Below are 19,916 nucleotides of genomic sequence, written 5' to 3' on the forward strand. Positions count from 1 at the left end.
TATGAAGTCATGCCAGTACTTGGAAAACTAGACTTCAGGTTTCACAGGAGCCTCATGACCTTGCCTTGGATCAAGAGCTGAGTAACTGCGTATAACAAATGGAGAACGCAAACAAGAACTGAATGTAATGAGCCTTGGTATGGACTATGGATGAACAAAGAACATGAAAATAATACCTGAAACTACTGGAAAGGTTATCCATGATATTATCATGGCTTGATTTTTTTGGCAGCCTGTATCAATGTCCGTCTATAAAATCCCCCAGAAACAGAAATGGGAGTTAGGCTGCATCGTTTTGCAGACATCCAACAATAGAAGAGAGTAGAAGCATAACACCCACCATGTAGAACCGTTATGGCATGACACAGAGACTGCTAGAGCAGGTGCTGTGTTTCCTTAGGCTTGACCATGCAGATTCACTCTAGGAGTAATTGTGGAGGCTCTCAGTGAACTGTAACTGTGCTTCTATCTGTACACGAGACACACAGCCTACCCTCTGCTTGTTCCATTTAATAAGCTTTGCTCAGCAGCATCACATTGCCTGATGTTCCCCCACGCACATCATGAAACCAGGTAATTCCCAAAGAGCAGACCCACTTGTATTTTACCTTATTGGCCTGCCAAATACTTTGGTATTCTCCTCACACCGCCTCAATCCTTCTTCATTTATTGAAAGAACCTGTAGAAGAAAACATGTTGTTTAGAGAAGACAGTCTTAAACTCAGTAGATTGGATAAAGAAAAAAGATGTTTATATCCAAAGACTAATTAAAACTACAAGCTCAAACCAGCATAAACTTTTTTTTCCAAAGAATGAACTAGAGATCACTGCATTTACCCCATTGGTTGATCTTGTTGAAAAATAAACATGCCTTTCCATAAAAGCAGTAAAATGTAAACAAGATCCTCCTAAAAACTGAGTCCCAGGAGTGATACAGACAAGAAGACTCCTGACACTTCTGCTCCTTTAAGCACTCTTTTCCTCTTCACTCAGGAATTAAAGCCCCTTTTTAAGTCAAAGAACGTAACCTTGAAACACAACTAGGGCAAAGAAACAAAATTTAGTATGTGGCTGGAAATGCCACTGGAAGAGAAAAAGTAAAATCCAGCCCCTTCTTCTAGTGGTTACTATGGCCATGACTGTCATTAGTAGGAGTCAAAAAAAATTACTGCAAACCTGGAATTCTGCCACCTTTCTGCCTGGAAACTGAGCAGATCCACAATAACACAGTCTGAATGATGCCTTTAGAGAAGGCAAAATTACAGGCAAGTACTTTTTCTTTAAAAATAAATTATTCTTATCCTTGAATACAGGCTTGACAAAATATGAACATGGCATTTTCTCTTCTGTACAAATGCAGAGACTTGAAGCACTGCACAAACTGCAGAAGAATCTGTGAAAATGCTAACCCATAACTACAGGAGCTGCCAAGAACTACGCCTTTCCGCCATCAGTTTGCAGTTGGAAAGAATGCAGAAGATCAGCTACCAGGAGCTTTCAAATGTATTCAAACCAAAAACAGACGGCCAAAGAGTACATCAAAATACCCAGAGTGATGAATGTTCTGGCAGAGAAGGAAATTTCTAAATGAAAATATCACATTGTTAGCAACTTGCTGGCTCCAAAAATACTTACGTATCGAAGCAAGGCCTCTTCCCCAAGAGCTCGCACTAAGCCTTTGGTATCCATCTGTCCCAGCCTCAGCACATACAGCGGGCGACCATCTGAATAATGACAACAAATAGATCAGCATAACCTTTTATTTTTACAACAACAGAAAATTTGAGCAAGCTAGTTTTGTGCTAAAAATCCAAATGGAAACAAGCCATATCAGTTCAAACTTTGTTGTACAGCTGGAAAAGGGAAAACCTGGAGCAGATGGCAATATAAACTTTACCCTGTCCAGCTACACCAAAAGATTGCCTGTAAATGAACTGCAAAAGTTTAATGGAGACATCGTGATGCAAAAATAGCTCCCCTATTTGCAAGGAAAGGTCTAAAGAATTTAACATGTACACTAGTACGCAGAAGATACTGGTATACACAGTTAAAGACACAGGACTGTAATTAGCTTCCAGGACAGTTAAGATACAGGAAAAACTTTAGTCCATTAGCATAACTAAGGAGTTGCAATGAAGGCTGTAAGCCTTCTATCACACATGACAATACTGCTCTGGATAGCTTACAGCAACATTTTTGGAAAGTAGCTACCTTGAGTTCTGGACGAAACAAAGTGTTAACCCAGAGACTTGCTTTCTGCAGTATTTGCTGAAGTCACACCTTTCAGCTATGTCATTACATACTATGCAGAACTGGCACACAGCCTCACTTATGCAGGTTAAGCCTGGTGAGAACTGACTCTGTTCCAGAGATCAGCTTCATACGGACCCTCTGGATTCAAAGCGCTGCCTTTTCACGGTCATCTTGTTGCATACTGGGGCATCCTGATACTATCCAGGATACAAAGGCATTAAGCTTAACAACTGTGTTGGCTGAATTTGAGAATCAAAGCTTGCATTTCTGGCTCTTCACAATAGGAGCTAGTTGTCCAAAACAGCTTCCATCCTCCTGTGAGGATGTGATGAAGCTGTGATGCATTTTTTTAAGCTTTGCTCCATTTATTCTAGTACACAAACTAAATAACCACTGACTTGTAAAATTGAATATGCTGGGACACAAAAAAAAATAGCTTTCTACATAAAAATCTCTGTGAAGTCTTGTTGTCTGTTTAGCTTTACTTCCCTACAACAACTGCACAGAGGTATCAAATTATCATTAAGTCCTTTGGGACACAAGGAAAGAAACTGTCAAGATATGCTATTAAAAACCACCAAACAACCAAAACTGCAGAGTCAAGGCAAGTTATTTATTTGGCAGACACTACCCCCATGAAAGTTCACAGTATGTTGTATTTTATCAGGTGGTCTAAAAGAAAATCTTATTTTAACATCAGCACACACTTATCTTGGAATGTACTGTTTAGCTTTTGAAACACTAAACAAAAAGTGCTATTAAGCTTCATAGCAGGTCTATCTCCCTCACAGATACACATGTATCCAAAACCAAACTAATAGCTTACTAACCCTGGTCCACCCAAATGAGACACATGAAGGAAACTCTCAGCTGACAGTGCTGTATTATCACTGTGTATTTTATATTCCATTAGAGCTTTGTGATTTAAAAGCCCATTTGATCGAAGAATTCCTGTCAAAATAAAAGCCACTCAGATGTATAGAAAACTGTGCTAACTGCAAGCCAAAATAATAACTTTTATTCTTTTGCACTAATAGCTCATTCTAGACAACACATTTCATAATCACTGCTGCCTTTGCTTTAGCACTAAAAGCTATACAGAACTCAGCTAGCTTAAGTTTGGCACATTTAGCATGTGTAGGAGGAAAGGAGCAATAGTAGAAAAGAGAGTTTAAAAAAAGAACCTACCACTAAAATTTTAAATTATAGAGAATTGCTCAGCTTTGAAATTCCGTTTCCATTATTGACAAACCCATGCTTTATTTGTGGGCATGCTGCAAAAGAGATCAAAGGAACTGGAGGGGAAGATAGTGGGGCATGAAGTTCACCACAAGACTGAAGAACTTCTCAGAAAAACATTAAATAATCCTTTGATGCATTCTGCACCCTTCTACTCATTGGCAGGACCCAGTTATGTGCTATTGACAGAGGAAGTCTTTGCAAAGTAAAGACAAGGAACTGACAGAAAGGGAGAACTTATTTGCAGGTCTTTTTCCCTACAATCTTTACAAGCATATTCTCATTTTCCATTTTCTCAGTTTGAGGCTTGTCAAGCCCAAAGCAGCAGGGGAGAGCCACTCAAGCTCTTCAGCTTTACAGTGATTAAACTTCTGCTGTGTCCTCCCTGTCTCCTGGCCACTACTGCTGACAGCATCCTGTCCTGTTTCATATGCTTCTTGTAACAGGAAGAGCTAGCAGAAACAACGGTGCCTAGTAGGGAAAAGACTAAATCAGAACACAGATAGCTCACAGTAAGAGATCATTTCCTTATCTAAAGAGCCCAGCTTGCCTCAAGCAACAAATCCCAAAACGTTTCATTTCTATGTATGTATTAGCAACAAGATCAGTGCACGATAAAGCAAGCGGAGGGATAGGGGAGTGTCAGGCATAGTTTTAAACACAGGCAGTGTTTTAAAGATCTGGCCATGTCTCACCACACAAAGGGAATTCAGCCAAATCTTCTTCCCTCCTTAAATAAACCTGCTCTATTTGATGTTTTGCAACATCCCATTTATCATTAAGCTGATTGTAATGCCAAATACGTATTCATTTATGCCATCAGCAGACTTATACAACATCAGAAATAAGTTGATTAGAAAGACGTACTTATTTACAAACACCTTTTAATCACTGAAAGAGAATACTCAGCATTTGCATAACACCCTTCTAAGCATCTCAGAGCACTACAGAAATGCAATTAGTAAGTTTTTTAAACTACTGGCAAAACAGAGCTCTTTAGAGCATTAAATATGTCAGTATTAGTCAGAAAGATTAGGACCTGGGAGTCTGCCTCCACCGACTAAGAAGCTGGCAACATCAATTTAAATGCATTTAGTACATAACAACTGAGAAGTTCTAACAATCTTTCCAGCCACCTCTAGTTTAGAGGGACTACTATCACCTTTAATTCAGAACATAAAAAGGCTATTCAGTATCCACCCTATAGAGCATACCTTTGTCATGGTGATGCCAGCCTCCTGCATAGTAATCTTGGAGTACTTGAGGAGGGTTCCAGGTGTCTAGAATATAGTCTACCTGGTGCTGCTTACGCCATGTCAGCGACTGGCAAAGGATCTCTCTTGCTTTATCAATGTTGAAGTCCCGAGCACGCAGGAATCTTAAAATGTGCTCGTCCTTTGGGATCTATTAAAAAAAAACCAAACAAACAAACTAAAAAAAACCCCACAAACCCAATTTTGTATCCAAGGTTTGAAACAAGAACAAAAAAAAAAAACCAACAGAAGCTGAAAAACGTGCAGCCCTGCACCAATCCAAGAGGATGGTATGTAACGCTGGAAGTTACTCAAGCAAATCAGTCTTTGTTTGCAACAAAAACATGAGCCCTGTCAGGTACTGCAGCTACCTTCGCATAAAGGATATAAAAATTTCATGAACTCTAATGTAATTATTTACACTTGTATGCCATACTAAGTCAGTCCAATTTAAATTAATCTAGGGACAAAACACAGACTGTATTTCACTGCTAAGTAAAAGGAAGCTGAGACACATGCAAATCGCAAGCCACTGGAAAACCCCCAGCCTTGCTATCAGTGATTTAACTGGCCACATTGCTTCCCTTTCAGTACTGCACTTAGGGACATAGATTTGAGAATATGATGTTTGGCCAAAACAAACAAATGTGAAAATAAGGTATTGTAGAACCAGGCAGACTTACAAAACCGATGTTATTCCCCTGTGCTGGTTTTACTGACATTGAGAGGCAGTCACGCTAATCATTTCAGCACCTCAGCTGGCAAAGTCAGAGGGACAGTCACAATGAACTACTTCTATTGCCACTGTCTAGACTTAATTTAGGTTTTGATCATGGAGGGCCATTTAACAGGAACAATTAGCCACAGGAGATGTGGCATGATGTTTCATCAGGTTCACCTTGTATATCACACATTTGGAGACAGAGCCACAAGAGACCAACAGTAACTTACTTTGCCTTTGTGCGTCTCCTGGAGCCACTGTCTCAGTCGAATGAGGCAGCTTTCCTGCATTGGTGTCAAGTCACCCAGATACCGCTTGATGTAGTCCGCATCTAGCTTGTCTAAAAGGAGATGTACATGTGATTAGAGTGGTCCTGAACTGACCTAGTCAAAGTAGCACGGGATCTTAAATGCTGATATCTCAAGCTTGGAAACAGCTGCTCTGTTCTGTGCAGTCAGAATTGAATAGAGTTTCTTTAAATCAATGAAAAGATGAGCAAGGCAATATACACAGTCATCTTAATGGTAAACCAAGAAGATTAATTCTCCTTCTGCAACTAAGGAGTAAACCCAGACGTTTATAAAAGCATTTTGCCAGTATATTCAGATTTGTCAACTCATAGCATCATAGGGCTTGCTGCTTCTGGAAGTACTTAGAGAAGCTTTGATCTAAATCTCCCAGTGCAAGAATTCTCCCCAATTCCTTTATTAACAGGGGAAGGAAGATACTACAGAAGACTGTGTCCAGGGAAGCTTCAGCCCTTTCCTCCCTGTTATTCCTACAGTTATACCCACCACTGAATTTCAGGGCAAGAAGTATGCCATTCATTTGCAACGTAATGAACAGTAAAGAATTTTTCCACTCATATCTGATCTTCATTTACTAAAAAGATCATCCCATAACAGCTATCCAAGCTATCCCACATGTTACTGCTTTACAAGCCTGTAATTTAACATTGTATGTTACCAAACAAAGAGCCAATGTGAAGATTTTTGGCTGCCCATGAGCAGCACAGTGCTGAGAGCCTCTCCAGCACAAAGAACCCCACTAAAACAAGTCAGACCACCATACCATCAGGCGTTCCTGCTGTGGGCTCTGAGGGGCTGCTTGAAGTGTTGAGAATCTCCTTATTGTTCAAGCCCTCCTTTGTGGCAGAGTCTGGTATATTAATAGCAGGTGAAACAGGTCGTCTTGCATGGGATGTACTGCTCTCCAATTTACATGCAACAGGAGGAGTCCAACGAGGAACAAAAGTTATTCCTTCTTCCTCCAGCTGCTTCAGGTAGTATTCTATTATCTCTTTCCCCTTCAAAAAGGAAAATTTATTTCGGCTACTAAAACCACTCATTGAGATACAGAAAGGGTTGGGCTGAAAACCCAGTAAGTGGCCAGACCTCTCTAAAGATTCCACTTGAAAATACAGACCTACACACACATGCTGCCCCAGGCTAAAGCGTAAACAGCCCAGCTTTTTGAGCAGAGCAGCGTGTTACTTAGCAGCAGCTACATTGTCTTTTGGTAACTTGGATCCAGGCACCTCCTTCATGACTGCAAGCTCACCTTTTTAATATTGCTGGTGTACTGCTTCATGGCAATCTTTTCCACTGTGCTTTCAAAACCAAAAAAAGATTTTATATCCAGACTTGCTGACTGTTCAAAACAGGTCCAGTCTTCATTGTCAGGATGAACCTATTAGTTAAAAGGAGGTCATGCAGCTTAGTTACCCATTTAGTATTTTTTTTCCTCACAATATTTGAAATGACTGTTTCTTGTTTTACAGGTTTACATAGTCAAAAACATTCAAGTGGAATCTGCAGTCTTTTGCTTCATTTGCAAAACACAGTTTGAAAAAGGTAACACTAAAGAACAAAAAGCTGAGAAGCCCTCCTATAGTCCCATGGCTAGCACAGCACTTTCTTGTTAAGAAAAAAAAAAAGGAGAGGGTGGAGAAATACTAGTGCACCAGCCAAGAGCCAAAGGACTAGCACATTTATACAATTAACACTATCTCATTCTAGATATGGGCTGTGACTGTAGTGTATCTGTGGAACAGGGTAAAATACTCCACAGCAAACTTGCTGCTGCTGCAGGTTAGGCTGATAGACCAAGGCCAGCTAGCTTGAGGATTGCAGCAGGTACAGCGTAAGCATTTCCAAGCACTGTAGTCTAGACTTGTTTGCAACAGACATACTGCAATAAAACATTCCCTCATTGACCTATGAAGTATCTTAGTATTTTGTAGATTGAAAACTATTTTACTTTGTTCTCCTATGATAATGCTACAGAAAGAAGTGTAAACAACTCATTTGGTTGACAGCTGAATAAGCTATCTTAAAGCACTCCCAACTTTCTTCTTAGCTTTCATCTTAGTTTGCTGAGAGATGATCCTGAAACAGAGATGTTACTGCTTACGGTTGGACTCGGTCTCAAAGGTCTTTTCCAACCTAAATGATTCTATGATTGATGATGATCCTCTGAAGGAAAGCCACTTTCTAAACTCTCTTCAGCTAAAAAAAGACTTGTCTAAGAAATTTCCAGGCTGGGCTCTGAATTTCTAGCTATACAAACATCACAGGAGGCTGGATTTCTGGGCATGCAACTGTCCTGATGCCTTAAGGTTCCCCTCCCCCTCAAAACATGCTAAAATTGACTGGGAACAGTATCAACACTTTACAACAAGACAACAAACAGGAAAAAAACCCACATTTCCCTTCATTTGCTTCTTCTGCATTAGGGAATGGAGGTTAGAAGAATAGCTTGTACAGCTTAAATAAGTACAAATCATCATAACATTTAAGAATCTTCCTGTCCTTCCATAAATTCAATTATAAAATAACTTTAATAAGAATGAACTTTTAAAAACAGTTTATTCTTGAATTAGAATTCTGGTTTTGTATTTACCTATTAATTTCTTGATTGAGTAGAGCAAGGGCAAGGAGAAGTGTTCTGTTTTGTACGTATTTACCACATGCATTTTCCTGAATAGTGTTTCCCCTGTCTATACAGAGCTTTCACAGAAAAGTTGCAGGTGGAAAAGTATTTTTAAATGTGCACTGGAAATAATTGCAGAAATAATAATAATACAAAAATCAGATAATAATGCTAAGTAGGTTTGACATCCAGTGACCTTTTAACCATGGTTCTGTACACAACAGAAAATGTTATCACCTGCACATAAAAAGAATGCTACAATACAAATAAATCGGTTTCATTTACTAGCTTTGGTTTGACCTTTAACATCCATTTGAAGTTTTACTGCTATATGCATGTGCTGTATGAGCATGTGAGCATTAGCTAAGCTATTCAGAAAAAAAAAAATGACCAGAGCATAGCAGTAAGCATGCCACCGGAATCCTTTGTATCAGAAAACATCTGCACTGAAGACCAAGAACAATGGAAAGAATTAGGTTAAAACATAGCTGACTCAATGAACATTTGTCTGAGCTGAGCAGAAGGCAAATAAGCTACGTTGAACTTTCCTTTAACAGTTCTGTCAGGGTATCATCAACCTCACCAAGTCCCACACTGCTATTACAGACCACAGATTTGCCTAAACAGAGCTGTCAAACACAGCAAATTATGTTGTGTTCTGCTCTCTGAGAAGATGCTCAAGCAAGAGGGTGCCAAACTTGTTTCAGTTCTTCAAGCAAGTGTGTTACATTTAACACTAACAACAATTATCACTCATGGCAATGTGTTGGTTATTTTTTCTTGCAAGGCAAAAGCCAAGAACAACCCAACTTCTGTTTATGAGTCCTGAAATCTAAACACTGTCTCACTCCATCTGTAGCACCACCAAGAGCCTGTTACTCACTGTGTAACAGCAGTGTTCATTAATAATGACTCTATTAGAGAAGGTTTCATTGTAGGCTTCTATATGCAAAGTCCTTTCTCGTCTGTTCAAAGAATTCTTCTGGACAAAGTAGACATAATCCACTCCTGCAATCTGAGGAAGATGACATAGATTCTGTTAAGATATGATATTCATGTGAAAGGATACATAAAAGCATAAAACAGGCACTTCAAACCTAATCACCTTTTTCAATAGCCGTGGTGCATCTATATCCAGCTTACAGCGCCGTTCAATCACGTGGATAGCTTCATCCTCACTCTTGTATTCATTTACAGTGTCACTGGCTACAAACATAGGGATCAGAGGACATGTAGGAAACCTCCTCTCATATGCCTATAAAGATGGAAAGAAAAGAAAACAAACTATCATCACAATTAATTCCTGTGGGCATGCGTAGGGTTCCTTCATTGACATCACCAGCATTTCAAGGCTTAACACCCTTCATAGCTTTTGTATAAAGGATTGAGCCTTCCTGGAGTCCACATTATAGCTGAAAAAGTCACAGTGCATTCCAAACAATCCATTTATTAATATGTTCCTAATATAGCCCTTTCCAGGTAAAACAATTTTTAAAACACATGAAATACCCCATTTCTCCCCTCCCTCCACAAAGGAAATTGTTCATTATGTACAATGACAATCCTCTTGTCAGCAATAACAGGAAAATAAGACCCTCTAGTTCTAAAATACCACAAGACAAAACAATTATGTGTTGGACTAAAAAACCCCACATGCTAATTATCAGTGTTTCACCAAGCTGTCTAGAAGGTTTTCCATACAGCTCCCAAAGGTCTAATAAAAACATTCCAAAACCTATTTCTTAAGCTAATAGAGCTCTCAAGCTCCCTGTGCACAGAGTATTCATAATGATTTCACCGCACAGTTTATCAGCCTACAGTTTTGTCCAACAACATAAAATCTTTCAAATACAATAAGGCCACTTCATACTTCTGAAAATTTAAACTTTTTGCAATAATGCAGAGCTAGCAATAGCTTTGATTCTTGTTAAAGAATACAGTCATGGAAGTAAGTTCATCTCTTCAATAGTTGACACACTCAGAGAAGATGGTATTAAATCAGACGCACTCGGAAAGGATAGGTAGGAATCTGGGATCAGTAAAACAGGTAAGAGGAAAATGGGAGTCATCCCCATTAGTAAACTTGTTCAATTTTGGTTTTAGAACCACTGTGGCTGGAGAATACAACACAACTGTGGGGGCTTTTTTTCCCCTTTCTTTCGTAGTCACCAGTGTACCTCCACTTATCTTTAACTCATGGGGTAGCACTAAAGTAACTAATTCTTTAGCCTTCTTTCCACATTCTGAATTCTTTCATTTTGCTATTATCAGAACCTAGTTGGCTTTGGTGAAAAGGTAAGATTTGCAAGGTGTCCCAGTGCAGAAGAAAACTTCAGTAACATAAGTAAATCTGAGATTAGAACATGAAACAATTCTTTAAAAGAGCTAAAATATTCACTCTGTCCTTTTAGATGATTTTAACTGCTCTGAATATAGCTGGGTTGCAGCACAGAAACAGCACCAACAGTGAGAGGGTGTGGAAGAAAATAAGCAGCAGCTGCAGAAAGTATGCAATGGTGGCACTGTAAGAGAAAAAGTCTCTTAATTCTCCCTTTTTAAGAATTAAAATACTTAGTTTGTTACCAGTGTTCAAACATAGCTGAACGCAGTGTTACTGTGGTGACAGTGGTGCAATGCATTAAAACAGTGTCAGCTTTTTTCCATCATGCATATTTTTCAACCATTTTTGCAGCATGATTGTCCTGAGTTCATAAAGCCCCTCTGTAACATACTAGAAGTACAACCAGTGAGTGAGTGCATATGGTCCTTTTTTCGGACTTTTCATCTGGCACAGCTGGTTTTGTTTAAATTAAGAATAGAAATTGCTGGGTTCAGAGATGTGTGCACAATAGAAGTGACAGAGTATTAGTGTTGTAACACAACAGCAAGCAGTGGGAAAAAGCCTTTCACAGCCCCAAGCGAAAGAGAGGATGGGTCCTATTAATATGGTACACAAAGTTTCTTATTTCTTTTATGAGGTTCTTGTTGTTCTGGACAGAAGGCCATACATTTTACAGTCATTCAAGAATATCTCAGCCCTCTCCCTGAATAAGTCTCAGCATTCTTTCTAAATTAATCCCCGTTTTAATTATGTTGTCTGTAGTTAAATGTCCTAAGTCAGAGGAAGAATTGTAAAGTACTCCTGGTTTTCAGATTGCTTAATTTAATACTTCTATTTTGAGGACCATATGTTACAACAATTATTTTATAGACAGGAGAGAAGGGGAACATTTTTCTCACTATTTTCCAAGTATTTTTACTTTTGGATCACAATGAATTTTCCCCATCTGAGTAGCCTCCTCTATGCCAAGCCTTTGCAAGTATCCTTCATTGCACATACTGATGCATTTCTCATCTTAGTCCTCAAAATGCTTCCCATTTGCTCTGTGAACACTTGCAAATTACAACATTACCTGCTCCTAAGTGTTTACTGAACTGTGAGCAAAAAAAAAAACCAACCACACCACCCAAGACAAATTCCTTGTTCTGAATGGGAAGACTGAATTGAATGCGTTCAATCTGGAAGAGAACAAAATAATTATCTGCCAAAAGCTGGCAAGCTCAATGCTTACGACAACACAGTACTTGAAGGTTTCAAAGAGATTAACAGCGACACAGGAGTCTTTCTCCCTAAAGAACATGCACACAGAGTATGGAAAACTGTTCACAGTCAATTTTATTGGGCTCTTAAATTAGTCTGGTTTTATTTCTTTATGTACCATTGCCAATATGTTCTTGTAATGCACCGTTTCTCAGCACAGCCTTGTTCGAAGAAAAAGTGATTATACTAAACCATAGCCACATCAAAATATTCAATCTGATTTAAGCATAGCTGTCTCTTCCACATGTGGCAAACAGTTCTCTTTGACACTGCAGAGTAGGCAGGAAAAAGCTGCTAAAGACTATAGGACACAAAGATCTCACTTCACCATGGACCAACAGCACAGGAAGAAAACCTGTAATTTGTAGTACAACACAATAAGAGACATGAGTCAAAGGAACACATGCATCACCAAGACTGGAGCTATTAAAAGAGCATGAGAAGATTAAAGAAAGATCAAACGTTGCTGCTTCTTTTCTAATAATAGAATTGAATGGATTTTTCTGCATTATTGAGGTGTTTTGAACCAGAAATTTTGTCTCAAGTCCAGCTTTGCAGACAGGAAATAACTGAACTGCATTATCCAACATTCCTTTAATAGCCTGATAGAGCGGAGTGTATTGTAAGATGCCACACGTTTGTCCTGTATGATAGGTCTCTCTTTACAAATAAAATGGTTAGATATTACACACCTTTCTCTCATGATTTCAATTGTACTATACTGATACAATCACAAAAGACAATTAGTTCCTCAAAAGCAAAGCAGCTGCAATAATCCTAATTGACTCAATGCAAGAATGAAATGCTGTTGCTGTAGGACTAAATGCATCTAAGAAGGATGTTGCAATGATGTTACTTAATTTTACCCTTCTGTCACATTTAAAAAATACAGTGTGTGGAGATTCTGAATGTAACACAAGTAAAAAGCGCAGACGTGCTCATCCTCAGAGCCTCTACAATTGGTGCTGGGCTCAACATGAAAAGTCGCAACACCTCTTTGGCTAAGAGAGACATCTATGTACAGAGCTTTCAAAAAAATTATTTTAAGCCTGCAATTCTGTTGTTCCCTAATAATGTACTTTTACAATTTCCCACCAGCCTCTGGAACATTTGTCTACTGCAATACATTAGAAGCTGGCATTGTGCATCAAGAAAAACACAGTATGGTGAAGCAGCTTGAACTTCAAATTTAATGGGCTCATTATATAAACCCTTAACTTTCTTAATGCATGTTAACAGTAAGAACACTGACAAGCATAATTTCAACCAAAATAGCACTGTACTAAAGCTTCTTTTCCAGCTGCTTCCCTTAGCAACTCATGTTCAGAGTAGAGTCAAAATAACGGGATTTATTTTACTTTTATCTTTGCTAGTATTTCAGCTCTGTTTAAAGACATGAAAGCAATTCAAAAGTGAGACTATTTTAAACCCACTGCAGTAATTTTTCATACCCAAGGGAATTATATTTGCTGCCACTGCACTTAGATTTTGGGATTCAAATATCAGCAATAATGGGATCCTTTCAAAATACCACCTTTAGAACAGCATTTAGGTATGACCCCAACCTAATTTTCACGAGGACCAAAGACTGTTCTGGCTTTTTGCTTCTCAAACCGTGCCTAGGGCTAATAAAGTACCTTGCTAATAGGCATGTGCTCAGTCCTCAGTGGGGAAAGTCAGTCATTTATGCAAATAAGTTAGTCAGCTTCTCTGCTCAGATTAATATACTCCCAGTTCCCTGCCTTAAAGGATAGGGATTGTTTGGTATTTCCATTAGATGACTCAAAACTAACTTCTCTACTTAAAAGAAGAAAAAAAGATCTGACAAAACTGGCAAGCAATCTTACACTATGCTGTTATTCTTATAGTAGCTGAATCCTCCAAACAGAACTTCTAACATGGTGAAGTAAGTAGGAATTTTAATCACCATTCAGAAAATGAAGCATATTGAGTGCTTTCTTAATACCATGAAACAAGCTGTTAAGATGTTTTATTTCTTTTTGATGTTTTCTGTTCAAAATTGCTAGAACGGTAACCTTCTAAGAGTAGCACAACATTCTGCAAGGCTACCTCAAAAGAACACATGAAGACATTCATCCTGGCAATCAAATCTAGTCCGCTGCGCTTTATGTGTGCCACACACAAACTTTAATTTCTGCCTGCAATACCTGACCACATTCGAGTACTAATCTGCAAGTGCATACCAACATTCACCATGCTTTCCTATCCACTTCGAGTATGTGGGATTTCTGAATTATTCATAAACACACAGGAAACAAGAGGGGTCACTCAAGCAGGATGCTGCCCTAGCTTGACAGGCTGCATTCCAGCAGCTTCATCATCCCTGCGTATCACTACACCTTCTTCCTCCCCCTGCATTAGAGCACTGTAGATCAATAGGAAAAACATTGACTCGTGGGAGGCCAACCAAGAGGTTTCAAATTCTTGGCAATTGCATGTGGAAAGAAACAATTCTGGATTAACTCTCATAAATCAGCAAATACTTTCTCATCCCCCATATACTGCTGTACATAGCTCTCTACCATTCCCTTTACAATACATACATACATTTAAAAATCATTATACTTCTATGAAGAAGTGTGTACCTCAGTGCCAGTGTATCTCATGGATGTTAGTTCATGTGTTAGTAATCAGCTTGGGAGCATGTGTATGGAAGAAAGCAGATGATTAGAGCAGATATACCTGAAAAAGCTCTACAAGTAGTTTTTTGGTAAGGTAGCATTCCCAGGCACCAGGAAGGAGGAACATGAACTGGACTGCAGCTTGGGAAAGAAAACACATCTTTAACACACAGGTAGTCAGCTATTTGGAAAGGAACATCTGTGAAGCCAGTTCTGGAAGGAGGAACAGTCCTCTAAAAGGAGACCTTCACTGCTACAAGCCAGACCCCTGCTGTCACGCAAGCAGCACAGTTAAATTTTACTATTTTGCAGTTCACTTCCCCCATCGGTATGGCTCTCCACAGCAGCCCTTGTTCAAAGTAGGCTTAAGTGGTTTTTTCTCCACTGTGTTTTCACTTCATTAAATGTTCTCATTTACAAAGAGAGAAGTTATTTTCTTATTGCTGGGAAACAAAGGCTGCTTGGCAGTGACTCAGTACTAAGAACTCACTCTCTCTGGAAAAGACCAAGAAGGCTTTAGTTACACAAGATTACAAATGAGGCTTATGGGGACTACAGACAACCCACCCAGTACGAGAGAGGCAGATTCAAACCTATGAATGAATGGCTGTATATCATCTGAAACACAAAAATCTTCTATACACACATTTCTGGTCCTTGACAAATATGAGGTAGTTTAATCAGCCTTATTTTTGACTTGTCTGTAAATCTTGGCCCAGTCTATGCCATCAAGATATGACTAGTCAAATTTTCGAAGTACTGGGATGATGGCCCACTGCACAACTGGTATTTGTAAAAGTGGATATTAGATGCAAGAGACCTTCCTTACTACTTTTCTTAACACTGTAGAGAACACTGACTTATTTTAAAAGGGGGGAAAAAAATAAGAGACTTCAAGCCTTCCATTGCAATTTCTACTTTAAAAAAAAAAGTGTTTAAAAGGTTCAAATTAGAACTAGAACACAATACGCTCCTCCAAAGCTTTTCCAGCAAGATTCACCAATGGTTAACCTGCTGGCTATCACAGCAAGATCAATAAACAAAATGTTTGCATAACAACTTATTGCTGAACTGGATTTAAGCAATGAGAAAGTACATCACGAAATACCTTGTGTGGAAGCCCTTTGTCTGAATTAAAAATGATAATCCTTCACCTGAATGAGAGCTGCTTCAAAGATTTTAAGAATCAAGACAAATTAAGCAGACAGCAAGCATCCATTAAAAAGGAAGGCCCCGTGTTCATCTTGTTTTGTTAAAAAAAGAAACTAAATCCCAATGCCCCACATTTGAATATACATTATTTTTGGAACAGGAAACACTGCTCCACTCTATGAAGAGCAGAATTTCACTGAAGACAGGAAAAATCCAGCCTTTACAAACTAAGCTGTACTTGAGAAGGGTGTGAATAGCAGAGAAGAACTGGCAGAACATTCAATCTGACAGCCATGCAGATGGCTCTGAGGGGACAGCTGCATTATGTGGTAGGATGTATTCCGGTGAATCTCTTAAAATGAGAACTGACTGACATTCACCTGGCAAATAGGAGTAGCCCCTTACCCTAAACTACAGGCAAAAAAAATGTACAACTCTCCTTTCTCCCCATCACACTTTACTACACTGGCAACTGCATCCTGATCTTATTTTACTTTGTCTCTCTTCTATCCTCCCTCCATTACAGTCCAAAAGCATTTTACCCTGTTGTGGCACAAGTCACTCAGGAACAGTATATACTGTCTTCACCCTCTGTTCCCTGATACAAGATGAAATTTGGCCTCTTAAGTATGATGACTATTAAGTATATCCAAGATAAAATAAATAACCTTTCTATAAGTTACACAGAAAAAAAAAATCAATAGGACAAGTCAATATCAGTAAGACAAGCATTCTGCTTCATTCTAGAGGCTAAAAAGTTCTTGTTTACTACACAGGTGTAAAAAGTGCCATTGACCTAGGACTTTGATTAAATGAATATTAGTGTATTAAGAGTGTAAGCATACAGCACTGGGAACAAGTAGGGCCTGCACTGTTCACATACAGTGTACTAAAGCAAAGCGTTCCGAAGTAATTGTCCCAAACGGCCCAACTGCTTCTACTTTGCAAGAATACATCCCAGCTTTAAAGTTTCAAAATTATGAAGTTAGTCTAAAATTTCCATAAAGGGGGCTGTTGAAGTTTTATATAATTATGCATCAAATCCTTTGACTACAATGGCTTTTTAGTTTTTGAAGTTCTATTTTTTGTGTTTTTTAAATATAGACCACACAAATACACATTATTATACAAATTATAAGACAAGTACTGACAAGAATCTGCTCTGCACAGATTCTGTTCATGAACTCTAATTGAAGGCTAATTTCTCCAACAGTGAGAGAAGCAAACTTGAAAAATTATCTTGGGTGTTCTCCAATGCAGTGAACAGAGCTTTCAGGTAGAGTATCTGGGAAGAAAAATTGTCAGTGGTTCAAGACCTTATTGCAGCATGATATTCAGATTCTTATAATGCCGTATTTATGATATAGCACTGAAGTGGTGCTCAAATTTATAGCCCAGGTCTACACATCTTCTAGTCAGAAGATCAAGGACCCAGCTGATTCAAGAGAGACTAACACACTGAATCAGTCATGACCATATAGACATTATTGGATCCTGCACAGGTTTCCAAGTATTCCCTGTGCTTCAAACACCCACAAGTGTTGAACAACCTATGCTCTAAGCAGCCCAGAGGACCCTACAAACACTGAAGGTCACTACAGAAACTGTTTCATTATCACCACCAGGGCATCACTTGATCTTGTTGGAGTATGAAGTGCCAAGATGGCTTGCTGTTTACAGTATCCTTGTCTCTAAAAAAGCATTTGAAAGCCAGTCAAGCCAGTAAATTGAGCTTTCTCAGCTCACCTCTCCATGTGTGGAATGGAAATGAAATTCCTCAGAAATTCTCTGTGAAACCAGGAGCTGAGGAAAATGAAACCAACTATGAGCAGAGGTGGACAAGAAAACATTTATTTCCCTGGCATTGATCGAAGTCATTAAATTCTTGCCACTGACAGCTCCTCTGTCACTCAGAGGAGTTCTGCAGAAAAGAAAAGTTTTTATTAGGCGTACAGAAGGGCATAATCCCTACTCCTCCTTGTCTTCTTTTGATGCTCATACTTGTTTAAAAGGGTCCTTTTGATTTCATCGGGTTTCACTGAAAAGGATTTCAGACCCTACACTGCTATGAATGACCCACTTATACCTTGCAAACGTCCACAGAGAAAGAGGGAGGATGAGAAGAGAGATTTATTCCAGTACATTTAAATTCATCCCTCAGCTTAACTATATAAAGCCTTAGGTTCCAGTACTTTGTATGAAGAAGAGAGCAAGACTGTTCTGTCCATTTTTACATTTAGCTGTATTAGAAGCCCACAGTACTTTGAAGTTAAGCATCCAGTTATCTCGCACATTTCAAATATACCCTACTCCTAGATGGTATGAACAGAGCTAATGAAAGCCTGTTAAAGTAATCTTGTGGATGCCACCACAGAATAAACAATACCTATTTGTTCTACTAAATAGGTTAACAGGCCTGCCACATGCAAAGCAGGCACAGCAGTTTGCTGCTCAAATCCCAGAAACACAGCAAGAAAGCTTCTGACCTTCACATCTATTCTGCAAATTCCTGAAACAGAAAGCATCTAAAAGCAGTGAGGCCATTGCCCACAACCATTACAAAATAACCCAGTATACAGACTAAACTCAAATTCAATAGCTACTTCATAATGTTGTATGAAGAGCTTTGATTCAATAAATTAAAAATCTCTATGGAGTCAGGGAACAACACAGAAGCTGCTCTTGTGCTTTAGCTCAAATAAATTACTCCAGCTGAGAGCATAAAAATTTAGAGACAATTTTTTGTTTGCTTCTGGATCACCATCACTCCAAACAGCACTTACCACCAGTCACCCAAAACACATAAGGGATGTACACAGGGGAAGCAAAACAACCTTTCAGAATAGAGACTCTGTGGCTTTTAACATGCAACAAAGCTCTATTACGCATAACAGGAAGTATCAACGCTTATCTCCACACAGCTCTACAGACACAGTCCAGGCTACTTCACACCCATTTAATCTCTTTGAAGTCTTCTGCAGTGTAAAAGGAACAGCTTCATGTTAAATTTCAGGCATAACAATAGTTTATACACACCGCCAATCATAAAAATCATGAAATACCACTGAAATGGTATTATAAATAAAACTGTACTCTCAATAGCTTGCAGTTAGAGTACTGCTTATACAACACATCACACACCACCCAGGGTTTCAGACAACAGGTGTTAACATTGCTACAAAGCACTTTCAAGTGAATGTAATAGCACTAACACACAAATACTGGCATTTCTGTTCATCCCTCTAGTTCAGGCAACATTTCCATGGTTACAGTGTTGATCACTATTGGCTTTAAGCACATTCCAAACACAGACCAAATGCATAGCTTAGCATTTTAAACAGCCCTAATAGCTACCCTGCAGGCTACTTCTTTGTAAACTAGCTTTGAGCCCCTGTGAGGTGTAATGGACTCACAAATATGCTATAGTGCCACCTGAAAACTTAGCAAGCATACTGTTCATTATACCATCCAGGTCGTTTGTAAAAGCAGTCCCTGAAACTGGATCTTCAAGCAATCTTGTCACAGCATCTGCACCACATTCTAAAACTTCAGCACCCATCTTAGAAATAGGTTTGTATTGCTTGTGCTTAAACTTCTTTCCTTTGAGGCCACCATGCGGGGATAGTATCAAGAGTCCTACTGAAGTCAAAATATCCTTACTGCACAAAACATCACCCCAAAGCATGTGCACTTTGAGATATTATCTTAGCTGTCAATCACAGGATACTGTTTACAACAAGTACGCCTCTAGGTAGCTGTTGCAGAGAATGTTTTGTAGAAATTCATGCTAAGTATGCATTGACTAGATAAGATTATGCATATTAATATCACCTTCATGAACAGGATTTAGAACTAATTATCTTCTACTGCTATGAAAAGTTATAGAAGACATCAAACCCAACCTCAAGATGAAAGTAACAATTTCAGAAAAAATCCCGTTTCCTTGTAGTAATTTAAAAAGTTTACACACATTTCAGAGTTTTAGTTTACATTCTCTGTGAAGTATATGTGAACCAAGGAAGTGCTCATTTTTCTACCAGCATACAAATCAGAAATCAAAAGGATTTCAATCAAAGGCAGCTTATTGAAAGGATGCTCCATTCAGATCACACCTACAACTAAGT

General features: G+C 38.8%; 1 protein-coding gene across 1 annotated transcript in view; it reads right to left on the reverse strand.

The window, feature by feature from the left end:
* SEC14L1 (SEC14 like lipid binding 1) overlaps positions 1–19,916 on the reverse strand; it is a 43,420-nt gene that overhangs the window by 8,856 nt on the left and 14,648 nt on the right. The window contains exons 3-10 of the mRNA XM_069798967.1: positions 9,503–9,652; positions 9,281–9,412; positions 7,027–7,155; positions 6,538–6,772; positions 5,697–5,806; positions 4,707–4,896; positions 1,636–1,724; positions 609–679 (exon numbers count right to left, since the gene is read on the reverse strand). Coding sequence (XP_069655068.1) covers positions 609–679; positions 1,636–1,724; positions 4,707–4,896; positions 5,697–5,806; positions 6,538–6,772; positions 7,027–7,155; positions 9,281–9,412; positions 9,503–9,652 — 1,106 coding nt within the window. The remainder of the gene's footprint in view (positions 1–608; positions 680–1,635; positions 1,725–4,706; positions 4,897–5,696; positions 5,807–6,537; positions 6,773–7,026; positions 7,156–9,280; positions 9,413–9,502; positions 9,653–19,916) is intronic.

The sequence above is a fragment of the Haliaeetus albicilla genome, chromosome 12, assembly GCF_947461875.1.
Source record: "Haliaeetus albicilla chromosome 12, bHalAlb1.1, whole genome shotgun sequence".
In the NCBI taxonomy this organism is placed as follows: Eukaryota; Metazoa; Chordata; class Aves; order Accipitriformes; family Accipitridae; genus Haliaeetus; species Haliaeetus albicilla.